Here is a 25,089-nt window from a genome sequence, read left to right as displayed (position 1 = left end):
ATAAAAACTGAAGTTCTTGGCTTGCGCTGTGTGTGGAGTGCATGCAAGAGTCAGCAGATTTTAAAAGTTTATAACCCTTTCCAAGACCTTGGAGGCAAAGTTGTGGATTTAAGACCTGCACTGTAAACCTGAACAGTAACCAAGGCTCTTAAAGCCTTTCTCAGTGACTAATAACTACATGACAATTGAATTGGTAACACCGAGCTGTATGTAATATTGAGCTAATACAGATCCCAGATCAAAGCCATAGAATCCCCACAATGTAGTGAGGCCATTCAGCCCATCATGTCTGCATCAGCCCTTTGAAGAGCATCCCACCCTATCCCCATAATCCTGCATTTACAGTGGCCAGTCCACCCTAACCTGCAGATCTTTGGACCGTGGGAGGAAACCCACGCAGACACGGAGAATGTGCAAACGGTACACAGATGTTTGCCCAATGGCTGGAATCGAACTTGGGTCCCTGTAACTGTGAGGCAGTAGCGCTTTCAACTGTTTATCTAGTCCCATTTCTTGATGCTAGTTTTCTGCCTTGTGTTGTGACCACTCGTGTGTTTTTTGGAATAGAAGTATCAGGCAATCGTTTCCTGTGCTAATTTTCTCCCAAATCCCTTTGGCAGATCCTATACCAGGTGGATGTCGTGTGGCATCTGACTCGATGGTTGATGCCAGTGTACACTTGCAGTACAACCTGTACGAAGCCACAATAAGTTTTGCACCAGCCAATGTTGGATATGCAAGGTAATGCTTAAAGACAAAATGACTCCAATGTTCTCTCTTTTGCGTTTTGCTTACCTTCTCAGATTTAGGGGCAACATTGCTTTTCTGCAGCAGAGACTTGGAACAATATAATGTCTTACACAATTCTATGGAAAGCATTTCAGTCAGTCACAAGCAGCCAATGTGAGCACAACAAGATTCCACAACACACGGGAATAATGATGAGTTAATTTGAATTTTGAAGGATGAATATTACTGTTTATCTAGTCCCATTTCTTGATGCTGTTCAAAATATCCATAGGGTGGCACTTCTAATGGTGCAGCACTACTTTAGTACTGCATTGCGAAACGGTTTTCCTTTTTGTATCCTGACTGTGCAATGGGACTTGAACTTGAACCACAACCACAGTGTTGCCCACTCAGCTGTGGCTGACATCCTTGTCTGATTGGAATTGTAAAGAAAACTGTTCATGAAAAAATAAGGCTGGTGAAAACCAAACAAACATTTTTTTCAAAGGTTTAAAGACTTCTAGCAAGCTTGACCGATTTTTGGTTTCTCAAGTTGGTTGTCAGTGTAACTATTGGCACAGATGGGATTGTTCAGCAAGTGCTATTATGTTTTGCTAATTATTTTGTTTTGGGTTTTGTAAATATGGGCTGGCTGAATGCAATCTATATTCTGCCTCTTGCAAACAGCAAAGAGATTGAATGAAGATCAATCAATCATTGAGATGTAAACTCTGATTTGGCATTGCACTGGCCAGAAGCTACTGTTTTGTAGACAGAATCTCTCTTTTTGGTGTCCAGTTACTGGAAAGTACTATTTGTAACCCTGACTGTACAGTAATGGTCCTGCAGGGCAGACACTGTCCTGAACAGAACATTGTTCCATTTGAGAGTTATAGACAGACCAATGGCCACCATTTTTGACTTGTCTGTTCTACGTAAAACTATTGTGGAGAATAGAACATAGAACAGTACAGCACAGTACAGGCCCTTCGGCCCATGATGTTGTGCCAAGCTCTTACCCTAAACCTAAGGTCTATCTAACCTCCACCCCTACCTTACACTATCATCCATATGCCTATCTAATAGCCGCTTAAATGCCCCTAATGAGGCCGACTCCACTACCCTCTCTGGCAATGCATTCCACGCCCCGACCACTGAGTAAAGAACCTACCTCTGACATCTCCCCGATATCTACCTCCTTTCACTTTAAAAATATTTCCCCTTGTAAAAGCTACCTCCACCCTAGGAAAAAGTCTCTGGCTGTCTACTCTCTATACCTCTGATCATTTTGTACTCCTCTATCAAGTCCCTTCTCATCCTTCATTTTTCTAAAGAGAAAAGCCCTAGCGCTCTCAACCTTTCCTCGTAAGACCTTTCCCTCCATTCCAGGCAACATCCTGGTAAATCTCCTCTGCACCTTTCCTAACGCTTCCACATCTTTCCTATAATGAGGTGATCAGAACTGGTCACAATACTCCAGATGTGGCTGAGCCAGGCTTTTGTATAGCTGGAGCATAACTTCACAGCTCTTGAACTCAATCCGTCTTAATGAAAGCTAATACACCATACACCTTCTTAACAACTCTATCCACCTGGGTGGCAGCTTTCGGGGAACTGTGAACATGAACCTCAAGATCCCTCTGCTCCTCCACACTGCCAAGAATCTTTCTGTTAACCCTGTATTCTGCTTTCAAATTTGTCCTTCCAAAATGAATCCCCTCACACTTTTCAGGGTCAAACTCCATCTACCACTTCTCAGCCCAGCTCTGCATTCTATCAATGTCCCTTTGTAACCTAGAACAGCCCTCCACACTGTCCACAACGTGACCCACCTTCGTATCGTCAGAAAGACACAACATCTTGGAATGGGGGGTGTGGGGCAATGACCTAGTGGTATTATCACTGGACTATTAATCCAGCGACCCAGGTAATGTTCTGGGGACCCGGGTTTGAATCCCAGATTTGAATTACTCATCATTTAACATAGTCACTCTCATTTGACTACAGAATTTCTCAACATGAGGCACATTGCCACATAACTTTCACCATGGAATCTAGCCAAGGATAAGCACTGTTGACAATAAAAGCTAGATCTTCAGAGTTAAATCTTAGTTTAAATGGAGAAAGATTACAGGAAATTAGGGACCAAGCGATTTGGGAGTTCTCCTGAATGATAAAAAGCTCGCATCCAAGTCCAGTGAGTAATAGTGAAGGCAAATGGAATGTTGGCCTTTATTTCAATGGGAATGGAATATAAAAGTAGAGACGTTTTTTTATAACTATAAAAGACACTAGTCAGACCACAGCTGGAATACAATGAATGAATGGTTTTTGGGCTTTTTTTCAAAAAAAAAAAAATATATTGGCACTGGAGGTTCACTAGGCTGTTACCGGGAATGGATGGGATTTCTTGTAAAGAGAGGTTGAGCCATTTGGAGTTGAAGAATGAATTTGAAGTTTAGAAGAATGAGAAGAGACCTTTTATAAGAACATAAAAACGAGGAGTAGGCCATTCAGCCCCTCGAGCCTGCTCGGCCATTTAATGATTATAGCCGGTCTTCTGTCAGCCTCAACTCCACTTTCCTGACTGTTCCCCTGACCCTTTAACCCATTACTAATGAAGAATGTGTCTATTGCCTCCTCAAACTTGATGTCCCAGCATCCTGCATAGTCTGGGGGAGTGTGTTTCACAGATCCATGACCCTTTTGAGAGAAGTAAGTTTTCCTCTCGTTAAATCTGCTACCCCTTTATTGTAAAGCTATGACCCCTCCATCTAGTTGCCTCGTAAGGAAATATTCTTTGTCAATCCCCTTTAGCATTTTTATTTACCTGGTTAAATCTCCTCTTAACTTTCTAAACTGCTGAATCTCTGATAAATTGAGCCTTTCATCTCTGGAATTAATCCAGTGAACCTTCTCTGAACTGTTTCCAATGTAATTTCATCCTTCCTTCTACAAGGGGCTCATCAGTACACAGGACTCTAGATTAGATCTTCCCAATGCTTATTGCAAACGTATAGAAGCACAGGCTTACACGGTAGATGTGGAGAGGTTGTTTCCCCTTGAGGGTCCAGGACCAGAAGATGACAACTCCGAATAAGAGGTCACTTGTTTAAAATGGGGAAAGAATTTCTTGATGGTGAATCTGTGGAATTTTTTTTACTGCAGAGGGCTGTCAAGGCTGGGTCATTAAGTATATTCAAGGGTGAAATTGACAGATTTGTCAATCAGAAGGGAATCGCGCGATATGGGGAAAAGGCAGGAAAGTGGCGTTGAGGATTATTCAATCAGCCACGGCCTCATTGAATGGCAGAGCAGACTCGATGGGCTGAAGGGCCCACTTCTGCTCCTGTCATCTTCTCATCAATTGCTATTGATTTCCCTCTTTGCGCAGCCAGTTCATTACTTCCAAATTATTTGAAAAGATCAATGACTGAGTGACAATAGTGTGGCTAATTTCTGAATTTTTAAAGTAACAATGATTCTCCGAACCCCGGTGCATGTAATGTCGCCTCAGTACAAACCTGCAACGGTCTATAGCTGCAAGTTTGGGTTGAATTTGCTGCAAAGATCAGTGACTTGAGTTGATGGGAATGAAACCTTCTTTACAAGGTTCAGATTGGTGCTCCCAGTTTATTGAATCCCTACAGTGTGGAAACAGGCCCTTCAGCCCAACAAGTCCACACCGACCCTCAGAGCATCCCACCCAGACCCATCCCTATAACCCACCGAAGCTACACATCCCTGAACACTATGGGACAATTTAGCATGGCCAATCCACCGAGCCTGCACATTTTTGGACTGTGGGAGGAAACCGGAGCACCCGGAGGAAACCCACGCAGACACAAGAATGTGCAAACTCCACACAGACAGTCACCAGAGGGTGGAATTGAACCGGGGTTCCTGGCACTGTGAGGCAGCAGTGCTAACCACTGAGCCACCACGCTACCCCCAATATGATCATGGTTAATCCTCTGTCTCAATGTCATATTCTCAATTTCTCTCCATTCCCCGTTCTGAGGAAGGGTCACTGGACCTGAAATGTTAACGCTGATTTCTCTTCACGGATGAAGACCTGAGCTTTTCCAGCAATTTCTGATTTTGTTTCTGATAATACAGTATCCGTGGTTCCTTTTTTTGATGGGACAAAATGATGACGATAGTTTGTTTATAGACAGGAGGAAAGGTGATGAATTGGTGACTGTCTTGTTACAGAGGAGTGGTTCCCCCACTGTGTGACTTTGCTGATGAAGAGCCCACGTTGAGACTACAATACGATGTCTATCAGTTTTTCCTACCAGAGACTGACCTGACTGAAAAGGTCCTCTTTGCCTCCCTTCAGAAGATGGCAAAAGTAGAGCAAGTGGAAGCGAATGGAGTCAAGGTATAAGTATCTCCCACCCTTATTCTCTCTCGAGTGGTGAAAGATGTTTTGTCACTCATAGGCTGAAGATTTTTGAGATTTTAATGCACATTTTCTTTATTTATATGGATTATTGAAATATGCTTCTAGATGTGCCAATTATTAACATATTTAGTTCTCTCATTCTGGTTATAAATAAGTATTGCAAACTTGCCAAGTTTACCTGGTGTTCTAATTAGATTGCCCAGCTACCTTTTGGAGTAACCACAATTTGGATCATATTAATGTTGCAAAGTGAAGCTAATTTTTCTTTCTTCTTTTTGTCACTTGCAGATATTGCTAGACAGGCCAGTACTTATTGTCCACTTCTTACTGCCCTTGTACTGATTGGCTTTTTGTGCCATTTTGGGAGGTATTTTCAGAGTTAACTATATTGCTGTGGGTCTGGAGTCACATGTAGGCTAGACCAGAGAAGAGCAGTAGATTTCATTTCATTTCCTAAAGGACATTTGTGATCCAGATGGGTTTTTTACATTAATTGTATGACAATCCAACTAGTCACTGTAGAAACGTAGAAACTAGGAGCAGGAGTAGGCCACTTGGCCCTTCAGGCCTGTACTGCCATTCAGTATGATCATGCCTGATCTTCTGTCTCAATATCATTCTCAATTTCACTCCATACCCCCTTTAACTTCCATATCTAATAAATTTATGAAACTCTTTCTTGAATATACTCTATGACCCACCCGCCACAGCTGTCTGTGGTAACAGGTTAGCCACCCTCTGAGTGAAGGAATATTTCCTCATCTCTGTCCTAAATGGCCTACCTGCTATATAGAGACAGTGGCCCCTGGTTCTAGACTCCCCAGTCAAGGGGGGAAAACCCTTTGGTCATATGGTCTGTCCAGCCCTGTTTTATAATTTTACACACTTATTTTTGAACGGATCCCCTTTCATCCATCTAAAGTCCAGTGAATACAGGCCAATCTCTCCTAAAGGGCAGTCCTGCCATCCCCGGTATCAGCTTGCTGAGCTCTTTTGCTGCACTCCCTGTAGGGCAAGTATATCCTCATTTAGTATGGGCGGCCAGGACTGCACCTATCACTTCAAGCTGCAGTCTCCCAAGACCCTCTGTTACTCCCCTAAGATATCCCAGCTTCTGAACTCCAATCGCCTTGCAATGAAGGCTGGCATAAAATTTGCCGTCCTCCTTCCTTGCTGCATTTACTTTCTCCAACTGGTGTACAAGGGCACCTCGGTCCTTTTTGTACACCCTCACTTTCCAATATATTGCTGTGTCTATACTACTCTTTATACTGTCACATTTAGCCATGGTGTGCTGCATGTGCCATGTTTGTCCACCCACTCAACTTGTCTAAATCGCACTGGGCTTCCTTTGTATCCTCCACACGGCTCGTAATTCCACATGGTGTTGTCATTAGCAAATTTGGGAAGATTGAAGGTGGTTCCCTAATCCAGGTCATTTCCACGAATAATGTACAGTTGGAACCCAAGCACTGATTGCTGCAGTGCTCTGCTAGTAACTGCCTGCTACTCGCTGGGGTGGGTCACTTGCTTTACTTCTCCCATCTTCTGAAGGGAGGCAAAAGGACCTTTTCAGTCAGGTGAGTCTCTGGTAGGAAAAACTGATAGACATCGTATTGTGCTCTCAACGTGGGCTCTTCATCAGCAAAGTCACACAACAGGGGAACCACTCCTCTGTAACAAGACAGTCACCAATTCATCACCTTTCCTCCTGTCTATATGTCATGTCTGCCTATCAAACAATTCTTGATTGCTGTTGGTGTATTAATCCCTGTTCCAAGTGCTTTAATTTTTCCCACTAACCCCTCATGTGGAACCTTTTTATCAATAGCTGCCTTGAAATCCAAATAGACTACATCTACTGGTTCTCCCTTTATCTATTCCACTATTTACATTCTCAAAACTCCAGATGATTGTGCATACCTAATCTCCCTTACATTAAACCCGTGCTGACTTCATTTAATCCCATCCCATTACATTACTGAAACTAGTTTTGTTTTAAATCTCAGGTTTGGTAATCAACTTCAGTTTTCATTTAGATACCATAGTGGGATTTGAACCAGTGAACCCAATGCAACAGTCTGGGTGCCTGGAGTCCAGTGATCTGCTATTACCCTGTCACTGGGAGCAAATGACGTTTCTCCTGACTTCCCTTTGGACTAGCCATCCTCAACAAGTCTGATGTACATGTAACTCCAGTCCCGTGGTGATTATGGTCCAGACTCAACTGCTCTCTGGGCAATAAAAGTTGGCCTGGCTAGCAATGGCTGCATTCTATGGATAACTTTTTTTTAAAAGTGTTTAGAACAAATGATGTGACTTGCAGTATAATAAATTAAGACAAAATAAAACACGATTGTTTGGTTTTTTTATAAAAAAAAATTGAGCCAGAATTCTTAACAGTTAACAGCTCAATTAGTTGTGTTGGCGAATGTTCACATCCTGATAAGAAGTGAGCTTTCGTTGTGGTTATTGAGTGCCCTGTGGTTGCAGTGTGCCATGACCTATTTTCACATGACCATGACCTATTTTATTTTCTGTTTCTCAGCTTTTCAGTCTGAGTGCACAAGATAAGACCAGTGTAACAGTATCATCCATTCCTGGCCAAGGGGTGATATATAATGTTATTGTGAAGGATCCCAAGATGAACACGTCAGCAGCTTATACCCCAGCTCATACATACGGCTGTAGTTTCACAGAGAAGCTGGATAATTGTTACACTCTGAGTAAGTCTTGATTGTTCATCTTGTCAGTGGTCAAAAAGGGACCTTGTCCCTTTATCTCCCCACTGTCCCTTCTTAATATTGGGTTGGTGGAGAAAGCCCTTCATTCTTATTTTAAGAAAAGACATGAGGGGCAAATTATTTTTACATGGTGATTTGCGTGTGCAATGAACTTCCTGAGGAAGTGGTGGATGTGGGCACAGTTACAAGATTCAAAAGATACTTGGCTAAGTATGTGAGTAGGAAAGATTTGGAGGGATATGGGCCAGGAGCAGGCAAGTGGGGGTAGTTTAGTTTGGGATTATATTCAGCCTGGACTGGTTGGACCAAACGATCTGTTTCAGTGCCATAAGACTTGATATTGGCCTTTTAAGACCTAGGGATGTAAAACTAATAAGGTGCTATACTGTAGGAAATGCAGCAGCCAATATTCACACAACTAACTCCCAAACCACCACCCTCTACTGCCATTTTCCAGTCCACTCCTGCATTGGTTGTGCTGGGAGTTAGTTTTGCCTGATTTTTAATTTTGAAAATTTAATTTTGTGCCAATATTAACTTTTTTTGTCTTGTGTCCTAATTTCTTGAGCCTTGTGTGTGGAGAGTAAAGTTCCATGATCCTTTGCTGGTTGAGGTTCTCCTAGCATCAATGCTCTACAGTCATTGGCCATCTGGCTAATTTGCAGAAGATGAGACCATTCAGCCTTTTGACCCTGTACTACAAATCTGATTCTATGTACCCTCAATGGAGGCATTGATCATCAAAACAACAGCATCAGTTTCCAATTTCATGTTTTCTCTACTTCACCCCTCCTTTACTGCAGTTTGTTTTATAAAAGCCCCACAGGGTGGGAACAGGCCATTCAGCCCAACAAATCCACAGCAACCCTCCATACAGCATCCCCCTAGCCTATCCCTGTAACCCTGCATTTCCCATGACTAATGCACCTAACTCTCTCACCTCTCTGGACAGGTGGGAGGAAACTGGAGCACCCAATGGAAACCCCCACACACAGGGAGAATGTGTAGACTGCACGCACAGTCGCCTCAGGGTGGAATCGAACCTGGGTCCCTGGCACTGTGAGGCAGCTGTGCTCGCCACTGTGCCACCCAGTTATGGGGAAGGTGTCAGTGCCACTGTCAGGCCACAGTCATGATCGGGAAACAAGGTTCCAGTGGACAAAGACCTGTGCCTCACTTTAGTACCATTAGCTTGTGCCTGTGTCTGAATGATGAAGCAACGTTGAAGAATTGTGACTGTCTCTCTGCCTGACTGGCCCATTATATTTGTTGATCCCAATATTGATCCTAGAGACTAAAGTGACCAACCACCCTGGATTTTATAGGATTGTCCCGTGTCCTGCATTGTCTGCACTGGGACACTCCCCTGTTATAGGCAAACACAAAGCAGGTGAGGCATAATGTGGGAGGCTATTCATTTTGATAGCAAACACAGGAAGGCTGATTTATTATCTGAATGGACGTTGAATTTAACCAATAAATATTCGAGGTTGAAACAATTTTTGATCGGGTAAAGGAATCTAGGTTTATTGGTGGGGGGAGGCAGGAAAGTAGAGTGGAGGGTTCAGATCAGTTATGGTCTCATTGAATGGCAGAGCAGACCTGATGGGCTGAATGGCCTACTTCTGCTCCTATGCTTTGTGGTTAATGGTGATGTTTTGGCTGAGCTCCAGTTTTTACAGGGCAGGAAATGGAACATGGGTCAACAGTGTTGGTGTGACCAGGTATGGAGATACATTTGGAAGAGACTCACCATGAAATGGGCTCAACCCCATTGGGGGAAAATAATGGCAGATGCTGGAGAAACTCAGCAGTATCTGTAGAGAGAGAGAAAAACCGTGAATGTTTCCAGTCTTGTATGACTCTTTAGAATCAAAGCACAGTAGGAATGTGATGGGATTTATATTGTTAAAGGAGGGAGGGGAGGTGAGGTTCCTCCACTTCAGTGGAACAGTGTAGCTGAGCTGTGGGCACTGCAGTTGGTCACATCCAGGTTTGTAATTGGCTGGTGCCTAGATATATCCTGATATGTGGCTGCTGTTGGTGGTTACCATGTTAATGTTGGGCACTGCATTGTTACTGCTGTACCCAGCTTTTATACTTGATGTGATATTTTTGGAGAGTGGGAATCTCTGCAGTTATCCATTCTCCAACAGGATTCTTTTTGTCTCTAGAGCGAACTTCAACGAGAATATTTCTTGTTTCTGTCGGGCTCGTTGGATTATTTATTTGCTTCTTTGGCCATCGTTACCTAAAGACAGGTGAGTTTTCATCCGAGTGCACTCCATTTCTTTAACAATATTCATCCTTGGAGCAGAAACTAGCCATCTTCAGTGTTTCTGCTGTATGGATACGCAAAGTTATTAGTTAAGTCAGTAAAAATAAAAGTTTTCTCCAGTTGGTACAAAAATGTGGACAGTGCCGTTCATGTCTAGTTTATTTTACTGACAGTAACGTACCCCTAGTGACAGCATTGAGTTCTGGATAAGAGATTCCTCTGGGAGAGCAGATTTGCCAAGAATGATCTCGAACTCGCAGATTTTAGTGGAATCTAGAACATTCTTCTGCCCTAGCGGGGGTTGGAGGAGGAGGAGGTGGGAGGGAGATTTGGAAAGGGGGTTGGAGGAGGATGGGGGAATCATGGGGAGTGCGTTGGGGACGAAAACGAGGGAAATGTGGAAGGGGGAGAGCATGCTGGAGGAGGTGAGCGTGGTTTGGGGTTGGGGGTGGTGTGTGAGAGAACATGTAGTGACCAGTGTAAAACCTGTCAGGTTTGTTGTGTCTCTGGTTCAGAAATACATCAAGTCGGCCAAGCCGCAAATCTACAAAAAGGTTCTTTTTCAGAATTTATTGGCAAGCTGGGACTTGCAATGTTCTAGATGACAATACTGACCAATTTGCGGTGGCAGTAACCTTTGCATCTAAGTGTGTTCCTCTTGTATATCCCAGAATTATTCTTCTTTGGATTTATCCTGGTTGGGTTTGTGTCCTTTGTTCTCCTGACCCAGAGGAGCACACTGCATTATGATGGTAAGTGAATTGGCCAATTGAGTTTGTTTAGCTGTGATGTCTGGGGAACTTGTACAACAACAGGATTCTGATTAGACGAAGGCATGTTTTTGTAAATGGAATATGGGGATAATATGAAATAACATGTAGTTCAATTTTAAAGGGATTCAGAACCAATTTTTTTTTTTTTTTTGAAGGTGACAGGGCAGATCAAAAAAGGCCATTTGTCTTTTCTGGATTTCGAGGTTTTTGGTTTTATTGATGGAGGACAGAAGTGCAATTGTTACATAACCTTCCTGTCAAATAAAAACAAACTGGGCCTGCTCCTGGGCCTGGCCAGGCTGGCTATAAACAGCTACAGGCAACTGGCTGTGGAGGGGGTCATCTCTGGCTGACTACCTACCCCTCTTCCACAGTTACATTCGAGTCCACGTACCCTTGGAGAGGGGGCACCCAGTGTCTATCAATGGTCTCCATCTCTTTTAGAGAGAGGTGGGTACCATGGGGGATACAGTGCTTTATCTCTTTCCCCCAACCCCCCTCTAACATTTTGTAGCCCCTCCCTCTTTCCCAACTACCCCCCTTTTGCTTTTGATGGTTTACATTGCCCGTATTGGGCTCTGGGTGTAAATATTTGGCTACACGGGTGATTAATTAAAGGGAAAGAAATGGGGTGGGGGGGGGAAGGGTGGAAATCTGTGTCTTTGGTGGGAAAGTTATTAAACAGACATTTTTCCCAGCCACCATCAGTTCTGAGGAAGGCTCACCGGACCCGAAACGTTAACTGTTTTTTCCTTCCAGATGCTGCCAGACCTGCTGAGCTTTTCCAGCAACTTTGTTTCTGTTCCTGATTTACAGCATCCGTGGTTCTTTTGGTTTTTATTAGGTTATTCAGTTGCATATAATAGCACTTCAGTGTCAATCAAAAAAATGCAAGTGTGTGTGGATAGTTCTGTATTGAAGAATCCAACAGACATTTTATTACAACTTACATGTGTAACTGTGTGGATTGTGATGTTCGCAAGTGCCTGAGTTCACAGTAACCTAATGGAACACAATACCAGTACAGTGTCATGGTTCAAGTGATCTAAAGTATGATGGAGTATAAGATCTTTATACTGTTGGGTCACCTGCTATGCTACAGTGATGATATCATGAGCATACCTCTTAAAGGTACACTGCCCCACTTGGAGCAGAGACAGACCAGGAAAGACTTGAGGCTAAAAATCATAAGGGGTTTTGATCAAATAGAGAGCGATTGTTTGTTTCTTTCTGCTGGAGGCAGGTGGATTGGGTGGGGTTCGGAGATACAAGAAGTCACGTGAAGGGAGGAACCCTTTCACATACCATTATATTGTACTCTGGGACGTGCTGTTTGAAAGGGTTATTAAAACAATCCAGAGGATCGAATAAATAAACAGAGCCATGGGAAAGCACAGATTATAGTGTGATAGAGATTACTCTAGTGCAGATCTGATGCTGTAGCCTAAATAGCTGCCCAATCACTTTAATGGCCTTGAATATAAAATGCAACATTTGGCTGAGGTGATGCAGCAGATGAGTTGGAGGTGCCAGGTAAAATGGAATTGTTGTGCATAAATAACAGTTGTAAAGTTGGAAGCATGGAGCAGTATTTGCTGCTGTTAACCTGAGGTGTTGGTCATTGTATTTGAAGTTGATCTTAACCAGATTGTGGCTGCTCTCATCTTAAAATGAGATCCAACTATTTTGTTGCCTGCTCGGGGAGAAGAAAACCATACTAATCATCAACTGAACACTTGTGGTCTTTTGCTGCTGGTCAATTGATTGTTGATGTGGATTCTTGTTTGAATTGCTAAATTGAGGGATTTAAAACATTTAAAAAAAAACAAAAAACTACAGTTTCCCACTCTCTCTAACCCTGATATTGATCAAACTTGTCAGAATATTTAAAGCGCAGAGGAGGCCATTTGATCCATCATGTCCATGTCAGCTCTTACAGGAACAACTCTTGTGAAATGCCCTACACATTGGATCAGTCTGTAGCTGCTCAAATGCTTCATCGTTTAATTGGATCATGTCTCAGTGTTAACATTTTTAAGTTGGATTAAAATGTTTTTAAGCAAACTGCATTGTATGATCGAAATAGTGACATTTTGTTTCTAAGGCTTTGGAGTAGATTTGTAGCTCGGGTTGTGGGTGTTGAGGTTGGTTGGCTCGCCGAGCTGGTTCATTGTTCCGCAGACGTTTCGTTACCGTGCTTGGTAACATCCTCTGCAGCCTCTGAAGCGCTGTTGTGTTTTCCCACCTGTTTAAACTCTGGGGTCCGTTGAGCTGGATTGCCTCACTTCTTATGGTTTTCCTTTGCAATGGAGTGTAAATGGTATTTTGTTTAGCCTGTTTTTGTGTTGAAGTAGATATCCTGATTACAGCCATACGGCACAGAAATAGAGACCCTTCGGCTCAACTTGTCCATGCCGACCAGGTTTCCCAAATTAAACTAGTCCCATTTGCCTGCGTTTAGCCTATATCCCTCTAAACCAGCCCTTCCTATTCATGTACATATCAAAGTGTCTCTTAAATGTTGTAATTGTACCTGCACCTACCACTTCCTCTGGCAGTTCATTCCATCCACGCATCACCCTCTGGGTGGGGGGTAGAGAAGAAAGGTTGCCCCTCAGGAACCTTTTTTAAAAAAAATCTTTCTCCTCTCACCTTTAAACCTATGCCCTCGAATTTTAGACTCCCCTACCATAGGGAAATGACATTTTGGTATTCACCTTATCCATGCACCTCATGATTTTATAAGCATCTGTAAGGTCACCCTTAGTCTCTGACACTCCAGGGAAAAATGCCCCATCCTGTCCAACGTCTTAGAACTCTTACCCTCTAGTCACAGTAGCATCCTTAAATCTTTTGTGCCCTCTCTAGTTTAATAATATTCTTCTAGCAGGGTGACCGTAGCTGTACACAGTATTCCAGAAGAGGCCTCACTAATGTCCTGTACAACTGAAACATGACGTTCCAACTTTTATACCCAAAGATCTGAGCAATAAAAGCAAGTGTGTTAAATGCCTTCCTAGCCATGCTGTGTCTACCTGCGATGCAGCTTTCAGTGAACGATGTAGTGAACCCTTAGGTCTCTGTTTGACGACACTCCCTAGTGCCCTACCATTAAGTGTATAAGTCGTGACCTGGTTTGCCTTACCAAGATGCAGCACCTCACATTTCTCTAAATTAAACTCCATCTGCCACTCAGCCCATTGGACCAGCTGGTTTAGATCCAGTGGTGCTCTTAAATAACCTTTACTGTCTACTGTACCACCAATTTGAGTCATCCGCAAGCTTACTAACCATGCTTCCTATATTAACAACCAAATTCATTATATAAATGACAAATAACAGTGGAACCAGCACTGATCCCTGCAGAACAGTGGTCACAGGCCTCCAGTTTGGAAAACAGCCATCTATCACCACCCTCTGTCTCCTCTCCAAGCAAATTTTGTATTCCATTGGCTAGCTCTCTCTGGATCCCATGTGATCTAACTTTATTAAGCGGTCTAACATGTGAAACCTTGTCAAAGGCCTTTAAAGTCTACATAAACAACATCAACTGCTCTGCCTCCATCTATCATCTTGGTCACATCCTCAAAAAAACTCAACCAAGATAGTGAGACATGATTTTCCATGCAAAACTAAATCCTGACTATCCTTGCCTCTCTAAATGCGTGTAAATCCTGTCTCTCTCAAAATCGCTTCCAATAACTTGCCAACCACTGACCTTTAGACTCTATAGTTCCCTGGCTTTTCTTTGCAGCCTTTCTTAAATAAAAGAAAACATTAGCCACCCTCCTTTTGGTACCTCACCTCTGGCTGTAGATACAACTATCTTTGCTAGGAGCCCTGCAATTTCTTCCCTAGCTTCCCACAACATCTTCAGATACACTTCTTCAGGTCCTGTAGATTTGTCTACCTTTTTAATAATTTTTAGACTTCCAGCACCACTTCTGTGATGTAGACTCTGCAAGATGTCACTATTTATTTCCCCATGTTCCCTAGCTTCCACTTGAGTTTGCCTGTTTCATTCTGGCCTTTTATATAAAGGGCGTGTTATAATTTGCAGAATTGTTTCTTGTAAAAGAAACTTTTGTGCATCAGTCTGGAATTGATTTGGATGTGGGCTCCTGAATACAACCTATTTTCGACTGACCCAAAAGAAAGTTAGTTAGATCTAGAGTTTGTAATCCAAGCCTGTTTTATTTTCTGTTAACCAAGCAGAATTGTACCTGTATTTGAATTTGCTGCGCAATCTCCATTGAGGACCCTATCTGTTTTTGTTTCCTCAGTTATTTTGGGGCTGGTGGTAGTCCTGGGATCTGTTGGTGGGAGTCTGCTGGTGATGTGTTGGTGGAGGTCTGGCTCTGTTGCATTTTGTGTGCTGGTTGCTGGCCTGCTCCTGGGATTTCTGCTGTCGTCTTTGATTTTCTTCACACCATTGGGTAAGTAATTGTAGAGCAAGTTAGTAACTAGTCTACAAAAGACTGAACTTTAAATATTGGCCTGACCAGTGATGCCTGCACCTCGTGAACGAATGGGAAAAAAACCCCTGCTATTGTATCATTCTATATCTTGACTAGTATTTTCAAGTGTGAAGACACCACTTTTTAAAAAGTATGCATTCATAGGATGTTGGTGTTGCTGGGTGGGTGATCCTTTATCGCCCATCCCTAATTGCCCCAGAGGGCAGTTGAGTAAACCACATTGCTGTGGGTCTGGAGTCACATGTAGGCCAGACCAGGTAAGGATGGCAGTTTCCTTCCCTAAAGGACATTGAACCAGATGGGTTTTATGACAATGGTTACTTGGTTGCTGTTATTCCAAATTTTTACTCAGTTCACACTTCACTGTCTGCCATGATGGGATTTGAACCCATTTTCTCAGAACATCAGCCAGGGGTTCTAGATTAGTAGCCCAGTGACGTTCCCAGTACTCACTGCCTCATCTAGATGTTTCTACCATTATGACACAGATGTGGGACTTGAACTCTGGCCTCCTAGCTCAGAGGGAGGAATATACCCACTGCCTCATGAGCCCCTGCTTTGCCTGGTTGGCTGGTCCAGTTTTCTTGCTAGTCAATGGTAATCCCCAGGGTATTGATTTGGGAAGGTGGTGGTGGGGGGTGGGGCAGCCAGTGTTGGCAATGCTGCTCAATGTCGGGTGTGATGGCCAGATTCTCTCGTTTAGAGATGATCGATGCCTCATATCCATGATATGAGTGTTACTTGCCACATATCAGTCCAACCTGGATATTGTCCACATCTCGTTGCATTTGAACACAGACTGCTTCAGTATCTCAGGAGTCAGGAATGGTGCTGAACATTGTGCAGTCATCAGTGACCATCTGATTTCTGACCTCAGGATGGAGGGAAGGTCACTGCTGAAGCAGCTGAAGATGGTTGGGGCCCAGGGAATCAGGTAGCTTAGTTGGCTGGCTGGTTTGTGATGCCAATAGTGTGGGTTCATTCCCCACACCAGCTGAGCTGACCATGAAGTACTGTCCTTCCCCACCTCTGCCCTTGCCCTCTGAGAGAGCAGTTCTCTGGTCTGGGAATATGGCAATTTTACCTTCAGAGAGTTCTCATGGTGCAGTGGCACTGTCCTCCTCTCTGATCCAGGAGGCCTAGGGTTCTTTTGTAAAAGAAACAACGATGGTTGGATGGAGGGCAATACTCTGAGACTCCTGCAGAGACTTCCTAGAGCTGAGGTGACTGACCTCGAACAAGCATGGCCACCTTCCTTGGGGTTGGGTATGACTCCAAAGAACAATTCCCATTTGATTCCAGTTTTGCTCAGGCTCCTCGAGGCCACTATCAGTCACCGATGGCCTTGATGTCGGGGCCAGTTACACTCTTCGTGTCTGGAGTTCAGCTACTTGGCCAAGGTTACAATGATTAACCAGGAGCTGAGTGGCCCTGGCAGAACCCCGACTGAGTGTCAGTGCATAGCTTATTGCTAAGCTAGGTGCTGCTTAGTTGGAAAGTTTAATTTGTATTTCTCCGGTAAGGATTTCTTTGCAAAACTGAGTTTCAACATTATTGTTAATTTATTAAAAATCATGGAATTGTTCTTGGAGTTTGACATTTTAATATTTTTGTTCTGTCTTCCAGCAAATGTTAAAGTTTTCAATGATGATGCTGTCTTCTGGGTGACCTTCATAAGTGTAGCATTACTTGTTCCACTGATATTCTTCAGCTGTCCAAGACCAGTGAGTTCCTCTCTTATACCAGCCAGTGAATTTGATGCCTGTATTGATTTGATGTTGCCTAAGCTGCTTTTTACCACCTCACTGAAAGGAAAACAATGACCAGGAAATCTAGGAAGATGGAACTTCCATTTGAGTAGTCAGACACAAATCAGCGCAAACCCTGTGGGAGGACCAAGCATATCGTTTAAGCTCATCAATTACAGACTATGGAGACACTGTTCCTTCTCTAAGTCTTTAGGACGTGGGTGTCAGTAGCAAGACCAGCTTTTGTTGCTCAACCCTATCTGCCCTCGAACGGAGTGTCTCAACTATCTGCCGAAGAGTCCAAGTGAGACTGCACTGCTGTGGTTCTGTAGACCAGAGCAGCAAAAGATATTAACGATACAGATGGGTATTGACAAATTGGTGATAATTTCATGGTTGCTGAGAGTAGCCTTTATTTCAAAGATAACATGGTGTAGAGCTGGATGAACGCAGCAGGCCAAGCAGGAAGGATGATGTTTCGGGCCTAGACCCTGCTTCAGAAATGGGGGAGGGGAATGAGTTTCTGAAATAAATAGGGAGAGAGGGGGAGGCAGATGGAAGATGGATAGAGGAGAAGATAGGTGGAGAGGAGACAGACCGGTCAAAGAGGCAGGGATGGAGCCAGTGAAGGTGAGTGTAGGTGGGGAGTTAGGGAGGGGATAGGTCAGTCTAGGGAGGACGGACAGGTCAAGGAGGTGGGATGAGGCTGGTAGGTAGGAAGTGGGGGTGCGGCTTGAGGTGGGAGGAGGGAATAGGTGGGAGGAAGGACGGACAGGTTAGGGAGGCGGGGACGAGCTGGGCTGGTTTTGGGATGCGGTCGGGGCTGGGGAGATTTTGAAGCTTGTGAAGTCCACGTTGATACCATTGGGCTGCAGGGTTCCCAAGTGAAATGAGGTGCTGTTCCTGCAACCTTCGGGTGGCATCGTTGTGGCACTGCAGGAGGCCCAGGATGGACATGTTGTCTGAGGAGTGGGAGGGGGTGTTGACGTGGTTTGCGACTGGGAGGTGCAGTAGTTTGTCGTGAACGGAGTTCCACAAAGCGGTCTCCAAGCCTCCGCTTGGTTTCCCCGATGTAGAGGGGGCCACATCTGGAACAGCGGATACAATATACCACATTAGCAGACGTGCAGGTGAACATCTGCTTGATGTGGAAAGTCTTCTTGGGGCCTGGGATGGGGGTGAGGGGGGAGGTGTAGAGGCAGGTGTAGCATTTCCTGCAGTTCCAGGGAAAAGTGCCGGGTGTGGTGGGGCTGGAGGGGAGTGTGGAGCGGACAAGGGAGTCACGGAGAGTGGTCCCTCCGGAAAGCAGATAAGGGTGGGGAGGGAAAAATGTCTTTAGCGGGGTCAGATTGCAGATGGCGGGAGTGTTGGAGGATGATGTGTTGCTTTTTATTTCAAGGTGGAATTTAAATTCCATCAGCAGCACTTGAGATTTGAACCTTTGATCCTGGGGTTGAAGCCGGTGTCTCTGGGTTAGTCGTCCATGAGATTACACTGCCATCTCCCTTCACCTCTGGCCTGCTGACAAGGCCGTAAGATGCAAGGAAACGTTCTCCTGGTCTTTGTGCCTTGATAAAATAGTTATTCTGAAATATTAAATCTTGACAAAATGTTTTTGTGTGGCAAAGTCCACAACAGATCAGTCGGGAAATTCCCAACGCTGCAGAGTTTTGGGAATTACAGATCTGCACAATAATCATCAGACGTGGCTCAAATTACCAATGAGGGGTTCCATTCGATCTTTCTAAAATTGAAACCTACATATTGTCAGAGCACTTTGGTAGGAATTTTGTTTTCCTGTTTCAGAAAATAAAATGTTTTTCACATTTTTGGTGTTTACTATTGTTTTTGTCCTTTGTTTTTTAAGCTGAACATTCTGGCCTGTGGATTTGTTGGCTCTTATGCAGTGATACTAGCTATCCACAATTTTGTGTTCACCAGCCTGGCCTACATCACATTAAACATTGTCAAGCGTGCGCTTCATGGCGAGTTCAAGGCTGCCTTTGTAAATGTCCCCTTCCAAATGAACGGTAAGGCTGAAAGAGTGGAGTTTGTGACATCATGAGATCCACATTTTAGACAATCTTTTTTTTTTAAATCGGGGGAAAAAGTCACTTTCTGATGGAACCTAAGAATTGATGGGTGATTGGCTGTCTCTTGATGGTTCGGTGTTTCAATCCGTTCGGAGACCCTGGTAATACACCCCTGGTTTAAGAAGGGAGGGAGGCAGAAGACAAAACTATAGCCTACTTAGCTCGACTTCGGTTGTTAAGATTTTAGAGTCCATTGATGAGGATGAGATTACAGATTACTTGGAAATGCGAAGTAAAATAAAAGCAGAGTCAATACCTTCATCAAGGGGAGGTAATGCCTGATAAATCTGTTACAATTCTTTGAAGACGTAACAAGCAAAAGAAAGGAGAACCTGTGGATGTGATCTATTTGGATTTCCAGAAGACCTTTGACAAGGTGCCAACCAGGAAGCTGCTAAATAAGATAGGAGCTCATGGTGTTAAGGGCAAGATACTGGCATGGAGGATTGTCTGACTGGCACAGGTAGAGAGTGGGGATAAAGAGGCTTTACACAGGATGGCAGCTGGTGACTAGAGTTCTGCAAGGGTCAGTGTAGGGACCAAAACTCTTCACGTTACACATTAATGATCTGGGCAAAAACAGGGCATTGTGGCTAAGTTTGCAGATGACACAAAGATAGGTGGCGGGACAGGTAGTGTTGAGGAAGTGGGGAGGCTGCAAAAGGACTCGTAGGCCAGGAGAGTGAGGGCAAAGAAGTGGCAGATGGAATACCATGTGGGAAAGTGAGAGGTTATGCACTTTGGTAGGAAGTTTAGAGGCATAGATTTTTTTCTAAATGGGGAAAGGCTTTGGAAATGTGAAATACAAAAGGGACTTGGGAGTCCTAGTTCAGGATTCTCTTAATGTTAACGTGGAGGTTCAGTTGGTGGTTAGGAAGGCAAATGTGATGTTAGCATTCATTTCAAGAGGGCTAGAATACAAGAGCAGGGATGTACTGCTGAGGCTGTATAAGGCTCTGGTCAGACTGCATCTGGAATATTATGAGCAGTTTGGGCCCCATATCTAAGGAAGGATGTCCTGGCATCAGGAGGTCTAGAGGAAGTTTACAAGAATGATCCTGGGGATGAAGGGTTTGTCATATGAGGAACGGTTGAGGACTCTGGTTCTGTACTCCTTTGAGTTAAGAAAGATGGGTGGGGAGGGGTGGAATTTGATTGAAACTTACAGAATACTGAGTCCTGGGTAGAGTGGACATGAAGATGTTTCCACTAGATGGAGAGACTAGGACCTGATGGCAAAGCCTGTGAAGGGATGACCCTTTAGAACTGATGAGAATTTCTTCAGCCAGAGGATGGTGACTCTGGGACTCATTGCTGTAGAGGGCTGTGGAGGCCAAGTCATTGTGTGTTTAAGATAGATATGTTCTTGATTAGTAAGGAGATTGAGGGCTATGGGGAGAAGGACAAGAGGATGGGGCTGAGAAACATGTCAACCACGATTGAATGGTGGAGAAAGCGATGGGTTGAATGGCCTAATTCTGCTCCTGTATCCTTATGGAATCTTATGGTCTTATGGAATCTATAGGAAGGCAGGGAGCTGGCTAAGTGAAGTTGGTTGGGTTGCAGTCCAATGTTGAAGTCTCTCTGTCTCTCCAGGAGAGATACCAGAGCCATGTAGAAGAGAATCAGAATTTGAGATTTTGCTGTTGAACAGGAAGTTTAAAGGCAGGAGAATGAAGCAAATGTTTGGGAGAGTAGCATTGGGCGATGGCTAAATGGCCTCAACTGTATATGAGAAATGCTTGGTTTGCTGCTTTTTTTTTGATGCCATCTAATGTTCAGACTCCCTGGTAAATTGAGATTTTTTTTTCATCCACTCGTGGGATGGTAATTATTGTCTGTCCCTAGTTTATTTAAAAGACTATATGCCTTCTGCAAATAGCTACTGCAAGGAATTCATTTCTAACTGCATTGGGGTCATAGTGACTACAGAATTCTACATTGGAAAGAGACTTTTTAAAAACAGTCACAGGTGAGATGAGACATTTTGGTTATGATCTGGAATGCAGTGTCTGAGATGGTGTTGTTAACTTGTTCATGGGCTATGTGTGCCACTGACTAGGCCCCACAGGGCAGTCAAGATTCAACCACATTGCTGTTGATCTGGAGTCACATGTAGGCCAGACCACATGATGAAGATGTCCTTCCTTGTAATATCAGTCGTACCTTCCAAAGATAATTGGAGCTTTACTTGAAGGAACTAAAATTTGTAGGGCTTTGAAGAAAGTGGGATTAATTGGATATTTTTCAAAAAGTCAGTGTAGGCCAGATGGGCTGACTGGCCTCTTGCATATTTCTGCTTGATTTGTACTGTGAATATCTTTTATTTTCTAATTGCAGACTATGTTTTAATATCAGTGTGGGTGGTCTTGCTGGTAAGTGGAATAGTGTTCCAGTTCTGCCATGAGAAGGAGCAACCCAGATTCCCCCCTCATCCGTACAAAACCTGGAAACGAGATCGAGAACGTCGTCAAACTAATGTCTTGGACCCCAGCCACCACATCCCACCCATCAGGGATCGGATGAAGAGTGCACTGACTGATGTCAAGCATCTCTTCACAAAACAGCAGCCTGCAGGAGAACAAACCCCATTACTCCTCTAGCCAGTGAGGGACATGGCTTTATCTTGTATGCGACCAGGGTATATCTCTTTAAATCCTGCCACGAGTCAGGATTGTTTGAGCTGATCTGCCAGATTGTTTCTGACATCAAGAATTCAAATGGTGGGCTTTCTTAAATCACTTAATGCTGTTACAAGAACTTTATTTACAATCTTTAACATGCCGGAATCCATTCGTGTGGTTTAAAGGATTGACTGAATCTTACCTTGTAACTTGAGATTACTGTGAACTATGCAATTGGCTGCTAAATGGGTACAAACCCTGCACTGATCCCATTTTTGAATTTCAGTTAGTTTTTTTGAAGTTGTGGTGACAGGACACGTGGAACTTGTACAAATGGTCCCCTCTTCAGTTTATCTGCACCTTGTCATGGGATGCTATTGTTTTAAAAAAAAGTACTGATTATATCCTGGGAAAATGAGGAAACGTTGGTCCTTTTAAGGATTCACATCACCCACTGTTCCAGGAGTTGTTAATATCTAAACACTTCAGAGCTGTAGAATGGTTTTGTAGCAGAAAAATGTTTCAGACTTGCACAGTGTACTGCACATTTAAATACCTCAATGAATTCTAGAACAAAATTTCTGATTATAGAAATTGAATTGTTTACTACAACATTTATTTTTGAGAAGGTTAGTTATTTTCTTAAAGCAAATCAACTTTGTTCCACAGTATTCACTTTTAGTGCTAATGGATTGTATCCTGGGAGACTACTGCCATATGACTGCAATTAAATATTTATAACCAGAAGCATTGTAATTGAGCTCATCTTGGCTGAATTAAATTAAGCATGCAATTTCCCCAACTAAAGATTCCTGTGTCCACAGAACTGATGGAATAAGTCATTCATTTATAGCCTATTTATCCATTATTAACTCGTTGGGTGGACAGAGATCAAAAATTAAACCATTTTCCTTTTTCCTTCCTTCCAGTAACCTAGCCTTAACACAACCCCTAAGGTTGCATGGATGGGGAAAGGGAGACCGTTTTACAGATTACACATTGATGCATTGTGGAGTCGGCTTTAATTTCCGCTGAAACAAAGGGCAAAATTCCAATATGAAAATACTTTTTATTTTTAAAAAAAAAAAAAAAACAGCTAGATGTTGAATTAGAGGATATTTGTTGCACACCCTCATTGCAATGAATCTGGGCTCCAACTGAACATGGTGGTGCTGATCAAACTGTATAATAGGGTATGGGTCCATAGTGCATTATGTAAATGAAGCATCCTCCAGTCTCTACTTGGTTAATACTTGAAACAATGGGTTGTATTTTGTAAGTGTTTTATATTGCAGATGTGATTAAAATATTTGATAATACAATTGTGGTCATTTTATATGGCTTATTTTTCTGTCTCCTTCACAAATAAATAATTTACACTCATTTACCACCTCTTCATTATCTCAGTGTTACACAGTTGAATGATTTCAGTCCATATGTGAACTGTAAAGTTCCATAGACAGCAATGATAAACCATCAGATGCTCAAGGTGGAATATTGCCCAGGACATCATGCTCTGCTTAATGCTTCCTCCAAAGGATAAGGCTGCATTGGGATGTCAACCTGAATAGTCTTATTGTCTCCAGGTTGTGGTTTTTCATATTCTGTTTTTTGAGGTGTAGCCCAGATGCCTTTTTGTGCATTGAAGGGTTAGCATTGAAGGGTTAGCTTTGAAGCTCTGTTGGAACTCTTGAACAAAGCCTACAAAATGTTGCTGTTCTCAGCACATGTATCTTGGAATTTTAAGATGTTAAATAGAACAGAAAATCTTGTTAATGTTCAACCCCTCCCTGGTCTCAAGCTACATCAGGGAGTGGCATTGCTAGTCAGGGCTAGTATAGTAGCTACTGAAAGGCAGTTCGAGAATGATACGTCTACAGAGGCAGTTTGGGTTGAGGTCAGGAACAAGAAAGGAGCAGTCACTTAGTTGGGGGTTTTTTACAGACCCCCTAATAGTTGCAGAGAAGTGGAGGAGCGGATTGGGAGGCAGATACTGGAAAGGTGCAGAGGTCACAGGGTTGTAGTCATGGGTGACTTCAACTTTCCAAATATTGATTTGGAAACTTTTTAGTTCTAATAGTTTAGATGGAGTGGATTTTGTCCAGTGTGTTCAGGAAGGATTCCTGACACAGTATGTAGATAGACCAACAGGAGGAGAGGCCACTTTGGATTTGGTGCTTGGCAACGAACCGGGCCAAGTGTTAGACCTGTTGGAGAGTATTTTGGCAGTAGCGTATTTTGGCAGTAGTGATCATAACTCTTACTTTTACAATAGTCGTGGAAAAGGATAGGTACATGCAGCAGGGTCAGGTTTATAATTAGGGGAAGGGGAATTACAATTGTTAGGCAAGAACTGGGTAATGTAAAATGGGAACAGATGCTGTCAGGGAAGAGCACTATTGAAATGTGGAAATTGTTTAAGGAATGCATGCTGTGTGTGCTTGATGTTTGTTTGTCCCTAGCAGGCAGGGAAGATGTGGTCGAGTGAGGGAGCCTTGGTTCTCGAGAGGTCGAACGACTGGTTAAGAGGAAGAAGGACTGGAAAAGGCTCTAGAGGTATACAAGTTAGCCAGGAAGGAGCTGAAGAAAAGGCTTAGGAGAGCTATAAGGGAGCATGAGAAAACCTTGGCAGATAAGATCAAGGAAAACTCCAAGGCTTTTTACACATACATGAAGAATAAGAGAATGACCAGAGGAAAGGGTAGGGTGGATCAAGGATTGTGAAGGGAATTTGTGCACGGAGCCTAAAGACAGGGGTCCTTAATGAATACTTTTTTCCGGTATTCACAAATGAGAGGGACCTAGTTGTAGAGGAGGACAGTGTGAAACAGGCTGGTAGGCTAGAGGAGGTCGATGTTAGTAAGGAAGATGTACTAGGAATTTTGAGGAACTTGAAGATAGATAAGTCACCCGGGCCTGATGGGATTTATCCACGGATTCTATGGGAAGTGATTGCAGGGCCTTTGGCGATGATCTTTTCATCCTCACTGTCCACGGGTGTAGTGCTGGAAGATTGGAGAGGGCAAACGTCATTCCTTTGTTCAAAAAAGGGAACCGGGATAACCCCGAAAATTACAGGCCAGTTAGTCTTGCATCAGTGGTGGGCAAATTATTGGAAAGGGCTCTGTGAGATAGGATTTATGATCACTTAGATAGGCACAGTTTGATTTGTGATAGCATGGATTTGTGAGGGGTAGATCATGCCTCACAAACC

General features: G+C 43.4%; 1 protein-coding gene across 1 annotated transcript in view; it reads left to right on the top strand.

Moving 5' to 3' along the window:
* The window catches only part of tm7sf3 (transmembrane 7 superfamily member 3), a 45,374-nt gene extending 22,370 nt beyond the window's left edge, over positions 1 to 23,004 (top strand). Inside the window, exons 4-12 of the mRNA XM_020512948.2 lie at positions 621 to 741; positions 4,945 to 5,113; positions 7,686 to 7,863; positions 10,056 to 10,142; positions 10,831 to 10,911; positions 15,216 to 15,368; positions 17,037 to 17,134; positions 19,026 to 19,188; positions 21,592 to 23,004. Coding sequence (XP_020368537.2) covers positions 621 to 741; positions 4,945 to 5,113; positions 7,686 to 7,863; positions 10,056 to 10,142; positions 10,831 to 10,911; positions 15,216 to 15,368; positions 17,037 to 17,134; positions 19,026 to 19,188; positions 21,592 to 21,854 — 1,313 coding nt within the window. The 3' untranslated portion in view covers positions 21,855 to 23,004. The remainder of the gene's footprint in view (positions 1 to 620; positions 742 to 4,944; positions 5,114 to 7,685; positions 7,864 to 10,055; positions 10,143 to 10,830; positions 10,912 to 15,215; positions 15,369 to 17,036; positions 17,135 to 19,025; positions 19,189 to 21,591) is intronic.
* Positions 23,005 to 25,089: the final 2,085 nt, after the last annotated feature.

The sequence above is a fragment of the Rhincodon typus genome, chromosome 18 (genome assembly GCF_021869965.1).
Source record: "Rhincodon typus isolate 14 chromosome 18, sRhiTyp1.1, whole genome shotgun sequence".
Classification (NCBI taxonomy): Eukaryota; Metazoa; Chordata; class Chondrichthyes; order Orectolobiformes; family Rhincodontidae; genus Rhincodon; species Rhincodon typus.
This window is presented reverse-complemented; position numbering and strand designations above follow the sequence as displayed.